The 16,382-nt window shown below is 45.9% G+C and overlaps 1 protein-coding gene across 3 annotated transcripts in view; it reads right to left on the reverse strand.

The window, feature by feature from the left end:
• Positions 1-16,382, reverse strand: part of RUSF1 (RUS family member 1) — a 130,644-nt gene that overhangs the window by 55,493 nt on the left and 58,769 nt on the right. For all 3 annotated transcript variants that reach the window (XM_083152190.1, XM_083152191.1, XM_083152192.1), the window contains exons 8-9: positions 7,278-7,379; positions 6,049-6,119 (exon numbers count right to left, since the gene is read on the reverse strand). In XM_083152190.1, the coding sequence (XP_083008316.1) occupies positions 6,049-6,119; positions 7,278-7,379 (173 nt within the window). The remainder of the gene's footprint in view (positions 1-6,048; positions 6,120-7,277; positions 7,380-16,382) is intronic.

A 16,382-nucleotide genomic window follows, 5' to 3' on the forward strand; every position in this document is an offset into this window, starting at 1 on the left:
AGTTACTACGTCACGTACCTACAGATGGGACACTATGGTGACTCCCTCGCACCTCCACATGACCCAGCTATAGGACCCTCTCAGCTCCCTTGTTACTGTGATCTCTGTATAAGTTACTAGGTCACGTACCTACAGATGGGACACTATGGTGACTCCCTCGCACCTCCCCATGACCCCGCTATAGGACCCTCTCAGCTCCCTTGTTGCTGTGATCTCTGTATCAGTTACAAGGTCACGTACCTACAGATGGGACACTATGGTGACTCCCTCGCACCTCCCCATGACTCCGCTATAGGACCCTCTCAGCTCCCTTGTTACTGTGATCTCTGTATCAGTTACTAGGTCACGTACCTACAGATGGGACACTATGGTGACTCCCTCGCACCTCCCCATGACTCCGCTATAGGACCCTCTCAGCTCCCTTGTTACTGTGATCTCTGTATCAGTTACTAGGTCACGTACCTACAGATGGGACACTATGGTGACTCCCTCGCACCTCCCCATGACTCCGCTATAGGACCCTCTCAGCTCCCTTGTTACTGTGATCTCTGTATCAGAGTTACTATGTCACGTACCTACAGATGGGACACTATGGTGACTCCCTCGCACCTCCCCATGACTCCGCTATAGGACCCTCTCAGCTCCCTTGTTACTGTGATCTCTGTATCAGAGTTACTATGTCACGTACCTACAGATGGGACACTATGGTGACTCCCTCAAACCTCCCCATGACTCTGCTATAGGACCCTCTCAGCTCCCTTGTTACTGTGATCTCTGTATCAGTTACTATGTCACGTACCTACAGATGGGACACTATGGTGACTCCCTCGCACCTCCCCATGACTCCGCTATAGGACCCTCTCAGCTCCCTTGTTACTGTGATCTCTGTATCAGTTACTATGTCACGTACCTACAGATGGGACACTATGGTGACTCCCTCGCACCTCCACATGACCCAGCTATAGGACCCTCTCAGCTCCCTTGTTACTGTGATCTCTGTATCAGTTACTATGTCACGTACCTACAGATGGGACACTATGGTGACTCCCTCGCACCTCCCCATGACTCCGCTATAGGACCCTCTCAGCTCCCTTGTTACTGTGATCTCTGTATCAGTTACTAGGTCACATACCTACAGATGGGACACTATGGTGACTCCCTCGCACCTCCCCATGACTCCGCTATAGGACCCTCTCAGCTCCCTTGTTACTGTGAACTCTGTATCAGTTACTATGTCACGTACCTACAGATGGGACACTATGGTGACTCCCTCGCACCTCCCCATGACTCCGCTATAGGACCCTCTCAGCTCCCTTGTTACTGTGATCTCTGTATCAGTTACTATGTCACGTACCTACAGATGGGACACTATGGTGACTCCCCCGCACCTCCCCATGACCCCGCTATAGGACCCTCTCAGCTCCCTTGTTACTGTGATCTCTGTATCAGTTACTATGTCACGTACCTACAGATGGGACACTATGGTGACTCCCTCGCACCTCCCCATGACTCCGCTATAGGACCCTCTCAGCTCCCTTGTTACTGTGATCTCTGTATCAGTTACTATGTCACATACCTACAGATGGGACACTATGGTGACTCCCTCGCACCTCCCCATGACCCTGCTATAGGACCCTCTCAGCTCCCTTGTTACTGTGATTTCTGTATCAGAGTTACTATGTCACGTACCTACAGATGGGACACTATGGTGACTCCCTCGCACCTCCCCATGACTCCGCTATAGGACCCTCTCAGCTCCCTTGTTACTGTGATCTCTGTATCAGTTACTATGTCACGTACCTACAGATGGGACACTATGGTGACTCCCTCGCACCTCCCCATGACTCTGCTATAGGACCCTCTCAGCTCCCTTGTTACTGTGATCTCTGTATCAGTTACTATGTCACATACCTACAGATGAGACACTATGGTGACTCCCTCACACCTCCCCATGACCCCGCTATAGGACCCTCTCAGCTCCCTTGTTACAGTGATCTCTGTATCAGTTACTATGTCACGTACCTACAGATGGGACACTATGGTGACTCCCTCGCACCTCCCCATGACCCCGCTATAGGACCCTCTCAGCTCCCTTGTTACTGTGATCTCTGTATCAGTTACTATGTCACGTACCTACAGATGGGACACTACGGTGACTCCCTCGCACCTCCCCATGACCCCGCTATAGGACCCTCTCAGCTCCCTTGTTACTGTTATCTCTGTATCAGTTACTATGTCACGTACCTACAGATGGGACACTACGGTGACTCCCTTGCACCTCCCCATGACCCCGCTATAGGACCCTCTCAGCTCCCTTGTTACTGTGATCTCTGTATCAGTTACTATGTCACGTACCTACAGATGGGACACTATGGTGACTCCCTCGCACCTCCCCATGACTCCGCTATAGGACCCTCTCAGCTCCCTTGTTACTGTGATCTCTGTATCAGTTACTAGGTCACGTACCTACAGATGGGACACTATGGTGACTCCCTCGCACCTCCCCATGACTCCGCTATAGGACCCTCTCAGCTCCCTTGTTACTGTGATATCTGTATCAGTTACTGAGAGGGTCCTATAGCGGAGTCATGGGGAGGTGCGAGGGAGTCACCATAGTGTATTATCTGTAGGTATGTGACATCGTAACTGATACAGAGATCACAGTAACAAGGGAGCTATGTCACATACCTACAGATGGGACACTATGGTGACTCCCTCGCACCTCCCCATGACTCCGCTATAGGACCCTCTCAGCTCCCTTGTTACTGTGATCTCTGTATCAGTTACTATGTCACGTACCTACAGATGGGACACTATGGTGACTCCCTCGCACCTCCCCATGACCCCGCTATAGGACCCTCTCAGCTCCCTTGTTACTGTGATCTCTGTATCAGTTACTATGTCATGTACCTACAGATAATACACTATGGTGACTCCCTCGCACCTCCCCATGACTCCGCTATAGGACCCTCTCAGCTCCCTTGTTACTGTGATCTCTGTATCAGTTACTATGTCACGTACCTACAGATAATACACTATGGTGACTCCCTCGCACCTCCCCATGACTCCGCTATAGGACCCTCTCAGCTCCCTTGTTACTGTGATCTCTGTATCAGTTACTATGTAACGTACCTACAGATGGGACACTATGGTGACTCCCTCGCACCTCCCCATGACCCCGCTATAGGACCCTCTCAGCTCCCTTGTTACTGTGATCTCTGTATCAGTTACTAGGTCACGTACCTACAGATGGGACACTATGGTGACTCCCTCGCACCTCCCCATGACTCCGCTATAGGACCCTCTCAGCTCCCTTGTTACTGTGATCTCTGTATCAGTTACTATGTCACGTACCTACAGATGGGACACTATGGTGACTCCCTCGCACCTCCCCATGACTCCGCTATAGGACCCTCTCAGCTCCCTTGTTACTGTGATCTCTGTATCAGTTACTAGGTCACGTACCTACAGATGGGACACTATGGTGACTCCCTCGCACCTCCCCATGACTCCGCTATAGGACCCTCTCAGTAACTGATACAGATATCACAGTAACAAGGGAGCTGAGAGGGTCCTATAGCGGAGTCATGGGGAGGTGCGAGGGAGTCACCATAGTGTATTATCTGTAGGTATGTGACATCGTAACTGATACAGAGATCACAGTAACAAGGGAGCTATGTCACATACCTACAGATGGGACACTATGGTGACTCCCTCGCACCTCCCCATGACTCCGCTATAGGACCCTCTCAGCTCCCTTGTTACTGTGATCTCTGTATCAGTTACTATGTCACGTACCTACAGATGAGACACTATGGTGACTCCCTCACACCTCCCCATGACCCCGCTATAGGACCCTCTCAGCTCCCTTGTTACAGTGATCTCTGTATCAGTTACTATGTCACGTACCTACAGATGGGACACTATGGTGACTCCCTCGCACCTCCCCATGACCCCGCTATAGGACCCTCTCAGCTCCCTTGTTACTGTGATCTCTGTATCAGTTACTAGGTCATGTACCTACAGATGGGACACTATGGTGACTCCCCCGCACCTCCCCATGACTCCGCTATAGGACCCTCTCAGCTCCCTTGTTACTGTGATCTCTGTATCAGTTACTATGTCATGTACCTACAGATGAGACACTATGGTGACTCCCTCGCACCTCCCCATGACTCCGCTATAGGACCCGCTCAGCTCCCTTGTTACTGTGATCTCTGTATCAGTTACTAGGTCACGTACCTACAGATGGGACACTATGGTGACTCCCTCGCACCTCCCCATGACTCCGCTATAGGACCCTCTCAGCTCCCTTGTTACTGTGATCTCTGTATCAGTTACTATGTCATGTACCTACAGATGAGACACTATGGTGACTACCTCGCACCTCCCCATGACCCTGCTATAGGACCCTCTCAGCTCCCTTGTTACTGTGATCTCTGTATCAGAGTTACTATGTCACGTACCTACAGATGGGACACTATGGTGACTCCCTCGCACCTCCCCATGACTCCGCTATAGGACCCTCTCAGCTCCCTTGTTACTGTGATCTCTGTATCAGAGTTACTATGTCACGTACCTACAGATGGGACACTATGGTGACTCCCCCGCACCTCCCCATGACTCCGCTATAGGACCCTCTCAGCTCCCTTGTTACTGTGATCTCTGTATCAGTTACTATGTCACGTACCTACAGATGGGACACTATGGTGACTCCCTCGCACCTCCCCATGACTCCGCTATAGGACCCTCTCAGCTCCCTTGTTACTGTGATCTCTGTATCAGTTACTATGTCACATACCTACAGATGGGACACTATGGTGACTCCCCCGCACCTCCCCATGACTCCGCTATAGGACCCTCTCAGCTCCCTTGTTACTGTGATCTCTGTATCAGTTACTATGTCATGTACCTACAGATGAGACACTATGGTGACTCCCTCGCACCTCCCCATGACTCCGCTATAGGACCCTCTCAGCTCCCTTGTTACTGTGATCTCTGTATCAGTTACTATGTCATGTACCTACAGATGAGACACTATGGTGACTCCCTCGCACCTCCCCATGACTCCGCTATAGGACCCGCTCAGCTCCCTTGTTACTGTGATCTCTGTATCAGTTACTAGGTCATGTACCTACAGATGGGACACTATGGTGACTCCCCCGCACCTCCCCATGACTCCGCTATAGGACCCTCTCAGCTCCCTTGTTACTGTGATCTCTGTATCAGAGTTACTATGTCACGTACCTACAGATGGGACACTATGGTGACTCCCTCGCACCTCCCCATGACTCCGCTATAGGACCCTCTCAGCTCCCTTGTTACTGTGATCTCTGTATCAGAGTTACTATGTCACGTACCTACAGATGGGACACTATGGTGACTCCCTCGCACCTCCCCATGACTCCGCTATAGGACCCTCTCAGCTCCCTTGTTACTGTGATCTCTGTATCAGTTACTATGTCACGTACCTACAGATGGGACACTATGGTGACTCCCTCGCACCTCCCCATGACTCTGCTATAGGACCCTCTCAGCTCCCTTGTTACTGTGATCTCTGTATCAGAGTTACTATGTCACGTACCTACAGATGGGACACTATGGTGACTCCCTCGCACCTCCCCATGACTCCGCTATAGGACCCTCTCAGCTCCCTTGTTACTGTGATCTCTGTATCAGTTACTAGGTCATGTACCTACAGATGAGACACTCACCTCTACTGGTCATTCCTAATTTATCCACTCAGCTACACGGACTCCATGATAAGATCCTACACAGAGCCTATACCCCACGCGGCCAGGGAACCACACGGTCCCCTCGCGCACTGGAAACGTCTGATCCCCACATAACTCTTTGGTTTATAATCTCTCCAGTTCATCTACATCTTACATTGACTTGTGTGGTGATGATCTCACAGCGTTCGTTATTATATGGGTGTGATAACAGTATATACTGGTATATACGGCTATTCCATACTGTATATTGTGGCAGCAGGACTGCACGCTCTGATATTATTGCACAGGGATACGGCGCACACGCGGTACTCACCACATGTTGTCCGACACCAGAGGAACCACCAGGAGGCTGATGAGCAGTCCTGCCAGATTCACCAGGGTCTCCTGTGTGTGACACGATGACGTGACATTTAATGACCTCGCGGGCGTATATATGCCCCACGTCATGACAGACCCCCATCAGCACAGAGCGACACGACAGAACACGGACCACACACACACACAAAGCTCCGCAGGCCGCCATGAGAGGAGAGAAGGGACAGACCCCCATCAGCACAGAGCGACACGACAGAACACGGACCACACACACACACAAAGCTCCGCAGGCGCCATGAGAGGAGAGAAGGGACAGACCCCCATCAGCACAGAGCGACACGACAGAACAAGGAGCACACACACACAAAGCTCCGCAGGCCGCCATGAGAGGAGAGAAGGGACAGACCCCAATCAGCACAGAGCGACACGACAGAACACGCACACACACAAAGCTCCGCAGGCCGCCATGAGAGGAGAGAAGGGACAGACCCCCATCAGCACAGAGCGACACGACAGAACACGGAGCACACACACACAAAGCTCCGCAGGCCGCCATGAGAGGAGAGAAGGGACAGACCCCCATCAGCACAGAGCGACACGACAGAACACGGACCACACACGCACAAAGCTCCGCAGGCCGCCATGACAGGAGAGAAGGGACAGACCCCCATCAGCACAGAGCAACACGACAGAACACGGACCACACACACACAAAGCTCCGCCATGAGAGGAGAGAAGGGACAGACCCCCATCAGCACAGAGCAACACGACAGAACACGGACCACACACACACAAAGCTCCGCCATGAGAGGAGAGAAGGGACAGACCCCCATCAGCACAGAGCGACACGACAGAACACGGACCACACACGCAAAGCTCCGCAGGCTGCCATGAGAGGAGAGAAGGGACAGACCCCCATCAGCACAGAGCGACACGACAGAACACGGACCACACACACACAAAGCTCCGCCATGAGAGGAGAGAAGGGACAGACCCCCATCAGCACAGAGCGACACAACAGAACACGGACCACATACACACAAAGCTCCACAGGCCGCCATGAGAGGAGAGAAGGGACAGACCCCCATCAGCACAGAGCGACACGACAGAACACGGACCACATACACACAAAGCTCCACAGGCCGCCATGCGGCTGCATGGCCACAATAATTTGGCGCAGCTCAGACACCATTAGGGAAAACACAGGAGAGAGGGTGCATTGCTAACCTGGCTGCCGTCCTTGGCACAAACATCAGCCATGTTGTCCCGTCTGGCCTGGTGCACAGTAAGCGCAGCACGTGTGGCTCCGCCAGCCACTCCCACAATGCACTGCAGGAAACAAAATCATATCATGTGGGTGTCTTCAGTCATACTGCCATTCCTCTCAATGTATTGCGACACATCCCCCCTAAACTCTACATGTCCATCAGCCATAACTGTAAGTACCACTCACAGGCGAGGTGGGTAGCACTGATTAGCTCATTACACTGGCACCTGACATGTCTGGCGAATATTAGGCACAAAATGCCCAATATACGCCAGCCGTGTCAGAAGATGATAATTTGGAAACAGGAAAAATAGGAGGATCTGAGCGACGCTGACTAGATTACAAAGGAGGACGGTTGGGATAGAGGACATAGGCTTATCTCCCTCATTCCTTCATTCTCACTCTCATTCCCTCACCCCCCCCCCCTCATTTTCTCTCTCATTCCCTTATTCTCCCATTCCTTCATTTTCTCCCTCTCATTCCTTCACTCATTCCCTACATCTCTATCTCATTCAATTCCTCTTCTCTCATTCCCTTGTGCCTTTTATCTCAGTCCCTCCCATTCATTTATCATCTCTCTCATTCTTTAATTTCCTCATCCCTTCATTCTCTCATTCCTACTCCTTCTTTTCATCATTCTTTCTTTCTAATTCCCTCACTCGTTCTTTCATTCCCTCTCTCATTCCTGCATCCCCTCTTTCATTCACTCTCTCATTCCCTCACCCATTCCTTCAGTCCCTCTCTCTCATAACCTTATTACCTGCATCCCCTCTCATTCCTGCATTCGTTCTCCCTCATTCCCTCTCTTTCCTTCATTCCCTTACTGCCATTCACTCCCTCTTTCATTCTCTTTAACTCTCATTCCCAATCTCTCATTGCTTCATTCCCTCTCATGCACATTCCTCCTCCCTCACTCTTATTCCTGCATTCCCTCTCTCATTCCTTCATTCCCCCTCAATCTCATTCCTGCATTCCCTCTCTCATTACCTCATTCCTTCAGTCCCTTTCTCTCAGTCCCTCATCCCCTCTCTCGTCCCCCTTATTCCCTTCATTCCTGCATACGGTTTCCTTCATTCCTTCTTTCCCTTCCTCCAATTCCTCTTTCATTCTCTTTTCCTCTCTCCAATTCCTTCATTCCCTCTCCCTTTTTTTCCCTCTTTCTCTCTCATTCCCTTTCTCATTCCTTCATTCCCCTCTCTCTTAATCCCTTATTCCCTCTCTGCTGGCACTAGGTGGATGTTACTATGACCTGTACCACATACCCTACCATTGTTATATCCCATAACGGCTGCGGCCTCTCATCTTGATATTGTACTCAGACACACTGCAAGCATTGGTCAGGAATGGACTGAGGAACATCCTCAGATCTCAGTACATCTGTGGGATGTCCTGGGAAGTAAGATGGGGGGATAGGCAAGAGAATATCTAGGTGTGGTGCACCAGGAGGAGAAGATACTTATTTTAACCAATAAAAATTAACTTTTTATTAGATTTTATTTAAAAAGCAGAGAAATCTTAAGAAACACAAATAGGACAAACAAAGTGAATAATTGTACGTGTTAAAATATAAGGGTGCCGATGCGTACGTTTCGCTTCCCGCTTCGTCAGGGCAACCCGTTCTGGTGTTCCCGGCTGATTTAAAAGTCATTGTGGATTAAACATTGTCCAATGATGGTTACTGAATGTCCACCTTTGTTTGGCAGGTGGATGGTTTTGTACGATCTTCATAGATTATCCTAATGTAATTTACAGCTATGTTCTATCACAGAGTATATATAATGAACGCTTTACATTGATCTAGATTATAACCCATAATAGTTTTGTAATAACTAAAGCCAGTAGATATCATATGGATATTACGTATCTTTTATAAACAAATATTAATGAGTTCCTATATGATCCTGGAGGCAAGTGGAAAAGGAATGACAATCTTATTTGTGGGTGTTTTTTGTTTATATTTAAATGAGACATAATTATTAAAGTGGTATATTTAATGTTCTTTTCTGCTACCACTGCATCACTATTTGTGATACATCGCATGTACTGTAAGTTACTTTTGTGCCTGATATAAAGTGTAAGGATCCTTAATTGCTTAGGGGTCAAAGTGTGACATTAAATTTCCATTCTACCTTTGTGCATAAGTGTTTACTTACTATAGAGTAGTAGCGCTGAGATATTGGGTTTTATCCAAAGTTCTCTTGTTCATATTTTAATTTGGATATAAGGACGAGGTTATTCATGTCATCTATACAGATACATCATAATATTTCTGATGCATTTTACGATGATTAGTGTGATGCTCTCGGATTCTTGGTATTAATTGGTGTAAAGGCATTTTTAAAATGAGGTGTTAGTGAGTAGTGAGTATAGAGTGTGTCCAATTATTGGACCATGAGGTTATGTACAATCAAAGTGAATGTGCGATGGATGACCCCTAGATGTTAAGCAGCATGAAGAGGCGTGTTTAGGAATAATTAGTGATGCAACTGTAAATGTTACGGTTCATTTAATAATAAAAATGTGTGTAAAGTACGTCATGAAATGACTCAAAGTGAAGTGTCTGGTACATATGAAGGAAAAAGTGAAAAGGAAAAAAAGGGTGAAAGTGAGAAGGATAATGCAATTTTGTGGTGAAAACCTGGTGAGTAAAAATGTGAATAAAGTAGGTACCATAGATGCCTAGTATGGAGGAGACCTCAGTCTCACAGATTTGACGTCAGGAATTTTTCATAACGAGAATGAGAAGGACTTAAATGAATTGGATTTGTAGCTGGAAATTAGATGTTCTCAAAGAATAGAACTAGTGTTCCTGCTAGGCTGTTTTAGCGGGGCGCTGCGCCCTGCCTGATTTTTAAAGGGCAAAATGCACCCTGCCCCTCTCGCAGCGCCCCGCTAAAACAGCCTCACGGGGAAGCCATGCCCGGCGCTTCCCCGGCAGCATAGTGGCTTTGGAGGGGGCGGTCCCACCCCCTTTAATGACGCCGGTGGCCCGGGCACGCCCCTTTGATGACGCCGGCGGCCCGGGCACGCCCCTTTCATGACGCCGGCGGCCCGGGCACGCCCCTTTCATGATGCCGGCGGCCCGGGCACGCCCCTTTCGTGACGCCGGCGGCCCGGGCACGCCCCTTTCGTGACGCCGGCGGCCCAGGACCGCCCCCAGCTGTGGCCCGGTCTGCCCCCCCGGCGCCCTGCCCCGTCTCCATCCTAGAGTGAACACTACAGAACTAATTGTGTAATACGGTTTAGTACCAGGATAACAGGGAAGTTGAAATCTTAAGGTGCCCACACACAAGCAGATTTATCTGCAGATCTGTCTGATTGGACCAAAAACATGGTTATGGATGAGAGCAAATGACAGTTGACCATTTGCTTGGAAATGCTGGAAAACTGACAAACTGTCACTCATCCATAACCATGTTTTTGTTCCAACCAGCCAGATCTGAAGATAAATCTTACTAGTGTATGGGCACCTTAAATGATATATATCAGAGATTCTATTTCTCAAACTGAAGGTGAGATCTTCCCATTGAACTCCATTTCTGAATCTTTTACCTACTAAGTCTCTTTATATTGATAATATTTGTACCTTCTTTCTTACCTATTTAGGTATTACTATGTCATACATTATTGGTCCCAATATATTAGAAAAAATGGAGTGTCTCTTCAAGGCTTCCCTAAAGAATTCCCTTCAGGTATATGTGCGGCTATTGCATAAATGTATATTTTATTTAGCTTCTGCTCCTTTTCATCCTCTGTTATTTGTGTAATTAACTATACACAATAGTATTAGATTATAGTCTATACATTATATATAATTGCCATTCTTTGAGTATAACAATTGTTAGGACTGTGACCTATAAAGAATAATTAGACGGAACATAAAAGAACTTCTGTTTAGCTAGAACTTTCTCCTGTAACATCTAGGAGCCGAGGGGCAGCAACAGCTGAAGTTCTACAATACAACACATTATTTGATACATAATAACCCTTCTGAGGATATAGTAGATATTATAATAGTTATCTAATGGTAACCTGGCAACCAGGACGCCAGCAAGCCGGACATGTCATTAGAATCTAACTAATATGCCGGAGAACGCGCTCACATCCGGCCTCCGGCTATAACAGAACTAATGTGAAGCAGTGGACATTATGTGCTTCCGGCATTACGCTGCGTTACCCGGCAACAGCGATGCCGGGAGCCCATGTAACAAGCCACTCATATATATGCTGGGCAGCAGTCGTTCCCCGGACAACGGGGGACGCCAGCAGCGTCATACATACGCCCACTATAATAACCAATCAGCTCAATCTCTGGCTTGTGGCTTATTTAAGCTTGATAGACGATTCTTTAGGCCCAGACAACGTTAATTGTAAATATTTTCTCAATGTGGTGATATTACTGCGATTGATCATTGATTAAATATTTTGCCTCCTGTTCATTTTTTTAATTATTTGCATTATTTATGTGTGATTGGATGTTGGCACCTGCGGCTAATCTGCCATGTGACTTGTATACCAAGGTATATAAAGCCAGCCCTGACATGGACAGCTACGCACCTTTATTAAAGCCACCAGGAGTGGCGAAACGCGTCAGTTCTGCTGGGAAACCCCCCTTTTTATGCGTTTTAATCCGGATCACAGTCCGAACCAACCCCTGGATGAAGGGACTCTGCAATATACTTGCTATATTAAAGGGGGTTGTATACATTTTGTAAGAGACCATCCAATCGTTTATTAAATATTTTATTCATTGATTCTCTAAACACACGCGCTGTTCAAATTCTTTTGTTTTTGTATTGGTACAGGACTAACTATCCCTTTAACTGAACGGCTGCTGGTTAGACAACTCCTGACAGGCGCCCCCAAGTTCTGCCCCCCAAGGGACAGTCCTATCTCCTTTCTTCACCATCAGTGGGTATACGGCCCACGTCATCATTGTGCATATGTTAACTTAACCCTCTATTTCCTGCAATATACTGCGGATAGTGATTAACAAGTGGATACTTGCATATTGATATTGTACCGCAGCATAGTACATACCTGTACAACAGATTTATAATCCCTGTCATTTACTGTGGCGTGCATGACCAGCAGACCACAACAGGGTATTTTACTCTGCAGCCCCCATCAATTCTGAAACATTAAACCACATAAGTAGTAGGGGATATTTTGCAACCAATCCCCTATGATAGGGAGTATATACGGAGGGTTAATCCAGCGGTCCTATGCATAAGACATTGTCACTCCACAGGGAAATCTGGAGTGTCAACCAATACTATTTATGACTAGCTACAAGTGTGTATATAAAACAAGGAGTACATGTGTGAAAGTGCCACTTACCAAACTGCAACACAAGATACAATTGTTACCATAAATGTCATATTTTAGAAAATACGTGGTGTAGATGGAATGTCTGTAATTTGGGAGACCTGTATGATAACAATACCCTAAAAACCTTCCAGCAGTTGCGGAATAATTTTCCCATCCCCACTCACAATTTTACAGATATCTTCAGATACGACATGCCCTCAACAAGCAATTAGGTCCATTGTTAACTCTCCTGTTAAAGTATTGATCCAGAACGCCACGGACAACCATTTTGTTTCCACACTGTATTCAGCTATACAGCAGCGTTGCCACTCGGACCTCCTTCCATCTGTCAGGGCAAAGTGGGAGGCTGACTTAGGGGCCATGTCTGACGACCTGTGGTCCAGCGCACTGGAGGCTCCAGGGATATCCACAACTAGCGTTAGATTCCAACAGATACAATACTTTATTCTGCACCGTGTTTACATGACCCCAACCCTACTGCATCGCATAGGAGGTTCTTCTTCTCCGACATGTCCTAGATGTAATCTAGCAGAAGGTACCTTTTTACATATGTTGTGGGCTTGCCCTCGATTATCCAGATACTGGTCAGATGTTACAGAATTCCTGCGTAAGTCTGGTATCCCGGGAGGCGCGATAACACCTGCCGCCTGCCTAATCTCCGCTATAGATGAGGGAGCCCTCACCCCCTTAGATAGACGTTTCATGATAAACATATGTGCCCTGGCTAGGGTGCTCATAGCCAGGATGTGGTTGAATGGGGAGACTCCGGGTGTATCAGCCTGGGCCTCCTTGGTTAATGACACAGTGGCCCATGAAAAATTTGTCTATATGTCCAGGAAAAATGAGAAAGAGTATCAATCCATATGGTCTAGATGGCTAAACTCCTCCCACTCCGGGGCTGAGAGCTTGGGCCAGACCCACTGATTAAATACAGGGAAGGGGGAGGAGGGAAGAAATCTGCACAGGCCGATGCTAGAGCATCCGATTTAGCCCCAATTGAGACAGTCCAAAATATAGTTCTCGGAGGGGGTGCAGCCAAAGACACTGAAATAGTTACGAAAAAAGGATAGAGAAGAGTGTCTTCTTTGTTGGCGCACAGAGGTAATTTAGAAGAAAAAAAGTTTTGTTTAATATATTACTTTAAAATTTTATCTTTATTAATTATTTATTAAAAAACTGTCCTTTTTGTGAAATATGTAAGAAATGATTATTTTTGCCAATAAAATTGGTCAAACAGCTACGGTGTCCTTTATTGTCGTATTCTTATCGTTAAGTGGTTTTAATTGTACCTTAAATTAGGTTCTGTTTTTAGGGGAATTTTGTGCTCATATATATTGGAAAAAATTCCGGAGCATCAAATCAGAGAGAATATTATCATTGATATGTGCACTATCCTGCAGAGTGTTTTAAATTTGTACAGTCTGCTACTTGGTTTGTATGTGGTTTTAATTCCACTGGGGGCACGATATCAGATAAGGGTTTCAGGCAGATGCAGTGTTATCGCTATTTAATATTCCTCACTGAATTGATACCCTAAACAGACATTGGTTCCACTTAAAGTATTGAGTGATGAGGTTAAATGCGCTTGTTCACTCCTTTTTTTAAAAATGATTTATTTCCAGGGAGTGTAGGGGCGCTTCTAATGTTATATAATTAACACTGTTATATTGTGTCTATCCACTTTTAGGTTCTTATTACTTTATACACATTTGTAACTTATGCTATAATTGGCCAATTGATTGGATGGTGTGTACATATACAGCATATAAGTAACCAATTTGTTGCACACTGTATGGGATCCAACCTTGTTGATTTCCCCATATATTAAGTACAGACCTTATATTAGGTGCAATTTTATTGAGGACATTTATATTACTATAGCAGACAATAATTTTAATTAACACAGTATGGTAGTAGTGTTATCACACATTAGCCATGTAAATGGATCATTCCGATTTTGTGTGTTTGCCTGCTATGGGGCACGCCCGGTGTATTGCAGAATAATTCGGACAAATACTTGCCCTCTAACACTTGCGTTGCCCTCTAATGTCTGTAGTCCTGAGTATGCTTACTTGCACTGTTGAGTCTGCTTTAATATGCAGACAGCTATATTTTACAGATTGCGTGGTGTGCAGGTGCCGGTCAAATATAAGCACATTAATTCATACACATCTGTGATTTATAGTGTGATTGGTCGTTTTAATTGTATGGTGTGTATACGTACGATGTTTCAGTAACCAATTTATTGCATAGTGCATGGGATCCCACCTTATGATTTTTACCAATTTGGAAGGTACAGACCTTGCATTTATGCAATTAAACTTTGGGACATAACATAATAGCAGATAATGTTTTACATTAACATAGTATAGTGGTAGTAATATCACACATCAGCCATGTAAAATGGATTGTACTGATTTTGTGTGTTTATCTGCTATGGGGCATATATAGTATATTGCAGAGTAATTCGGACAATTTGGATTACCTAAATTCTTGCCCTCTGATACCTATGTTGCCCTTCTAATCTCTGTAGTCCCAAATATGGTTACTGTTATCGCTGAGCCTGCTTTATATCTATTTGATATGCTTTGCAGATTGCACAGTGTATAGATACTGATCTTATATATATATTTGTAAAGATGATGTTTTTTGTGTTACACCATATAAGCAGTTACAATGTTGGCCGTCTATTATACAGTACAAATCGTGTGTATTGCATTTAAACACTCCGCAGAGACAGTTACAATATCAGCCGGCTATTGTGGAATATAAGCAATCTATTCCCAGGGTGCTTGAGGCATACACGTTTCCAGGATTTAATGCCTGATATCTACGTGTTACTTTTTATTGCCACGAGTGTTTTGGGCAATAACTGTTTTTATATATCTTATATCTGCCGTGCTAATTTCTCTCGTACTATCTGTTACAAATACTGACAGTACGGTGCAGGGCAAGATACCAGAATTATGCCTCCTGATATGCGTTAATGCGGATTGCGTGCGCTTGTACTATAATGGTATATGCCGTCTGTCTGGCACTATACGTTTTGTAATAGCACGCGCTGAGTAGTTTAAGTATAGTACGATATGCTTGTATCAGATGATACTGGCGGTCCTAGCCGCAAGAACAGAAGCGCTCCTATCTCATGTGAGTCAAATTCATTCAATCACAGTTCAATACATTTATAAATAATTATTATGAAGGACAAGGAACACCGTGACGCCGACGCGCGTTTCACGGGTAACCGTTTTGTCAAGGCGAACCCGATTGCTCCGTTCTGATGGTTTTTAAAAGGAAGGGTACCAATCATGGCCAGTATTGCGTGTCACATGCTTTTCACAATGTCTCCGATTAGGAGATGCGTTTATAGATTATACTGATGCCCGGGTTCCCATAGGGATATATCGGCTTTCAGGGTATATGTATATTCTCTCTTATATTAGATTGCGGGTTATTGGCTTGTAGGTTTTTTAATAGATTCTTATGATTGTATAATTGTTAGATAGCAAATGGATTAATTTGGTGATAATGCGTTCTTATAATATTGTTGATTTAAAGATTGTGAGGATTTTGAATAGAAGTGAAGATTTGTGCTTTGGTGATTAGGTTGTAATTTAGGATTATGATAATGAAGTGAAAATAGAATTATATAAATGAAGTGATATGTATTTATTAATCGTTGTATTTATTTCAATGTGATATTTTATATAATAATTCGTGTCTTATAGTGAAAT

Source organism: Crinia signifera, chromosome 7 (assembly GCF_055691185.1).
Source record: "Crinia signifera chromosome 7, ASM5569118v1, whole genome shotgun sequence".
Lineage (NCBI taxonomy): Eukaryota > Metazoa > Chordata > Amphibia > Anura > Myobatrachidae > Crinia > Crinia signifera.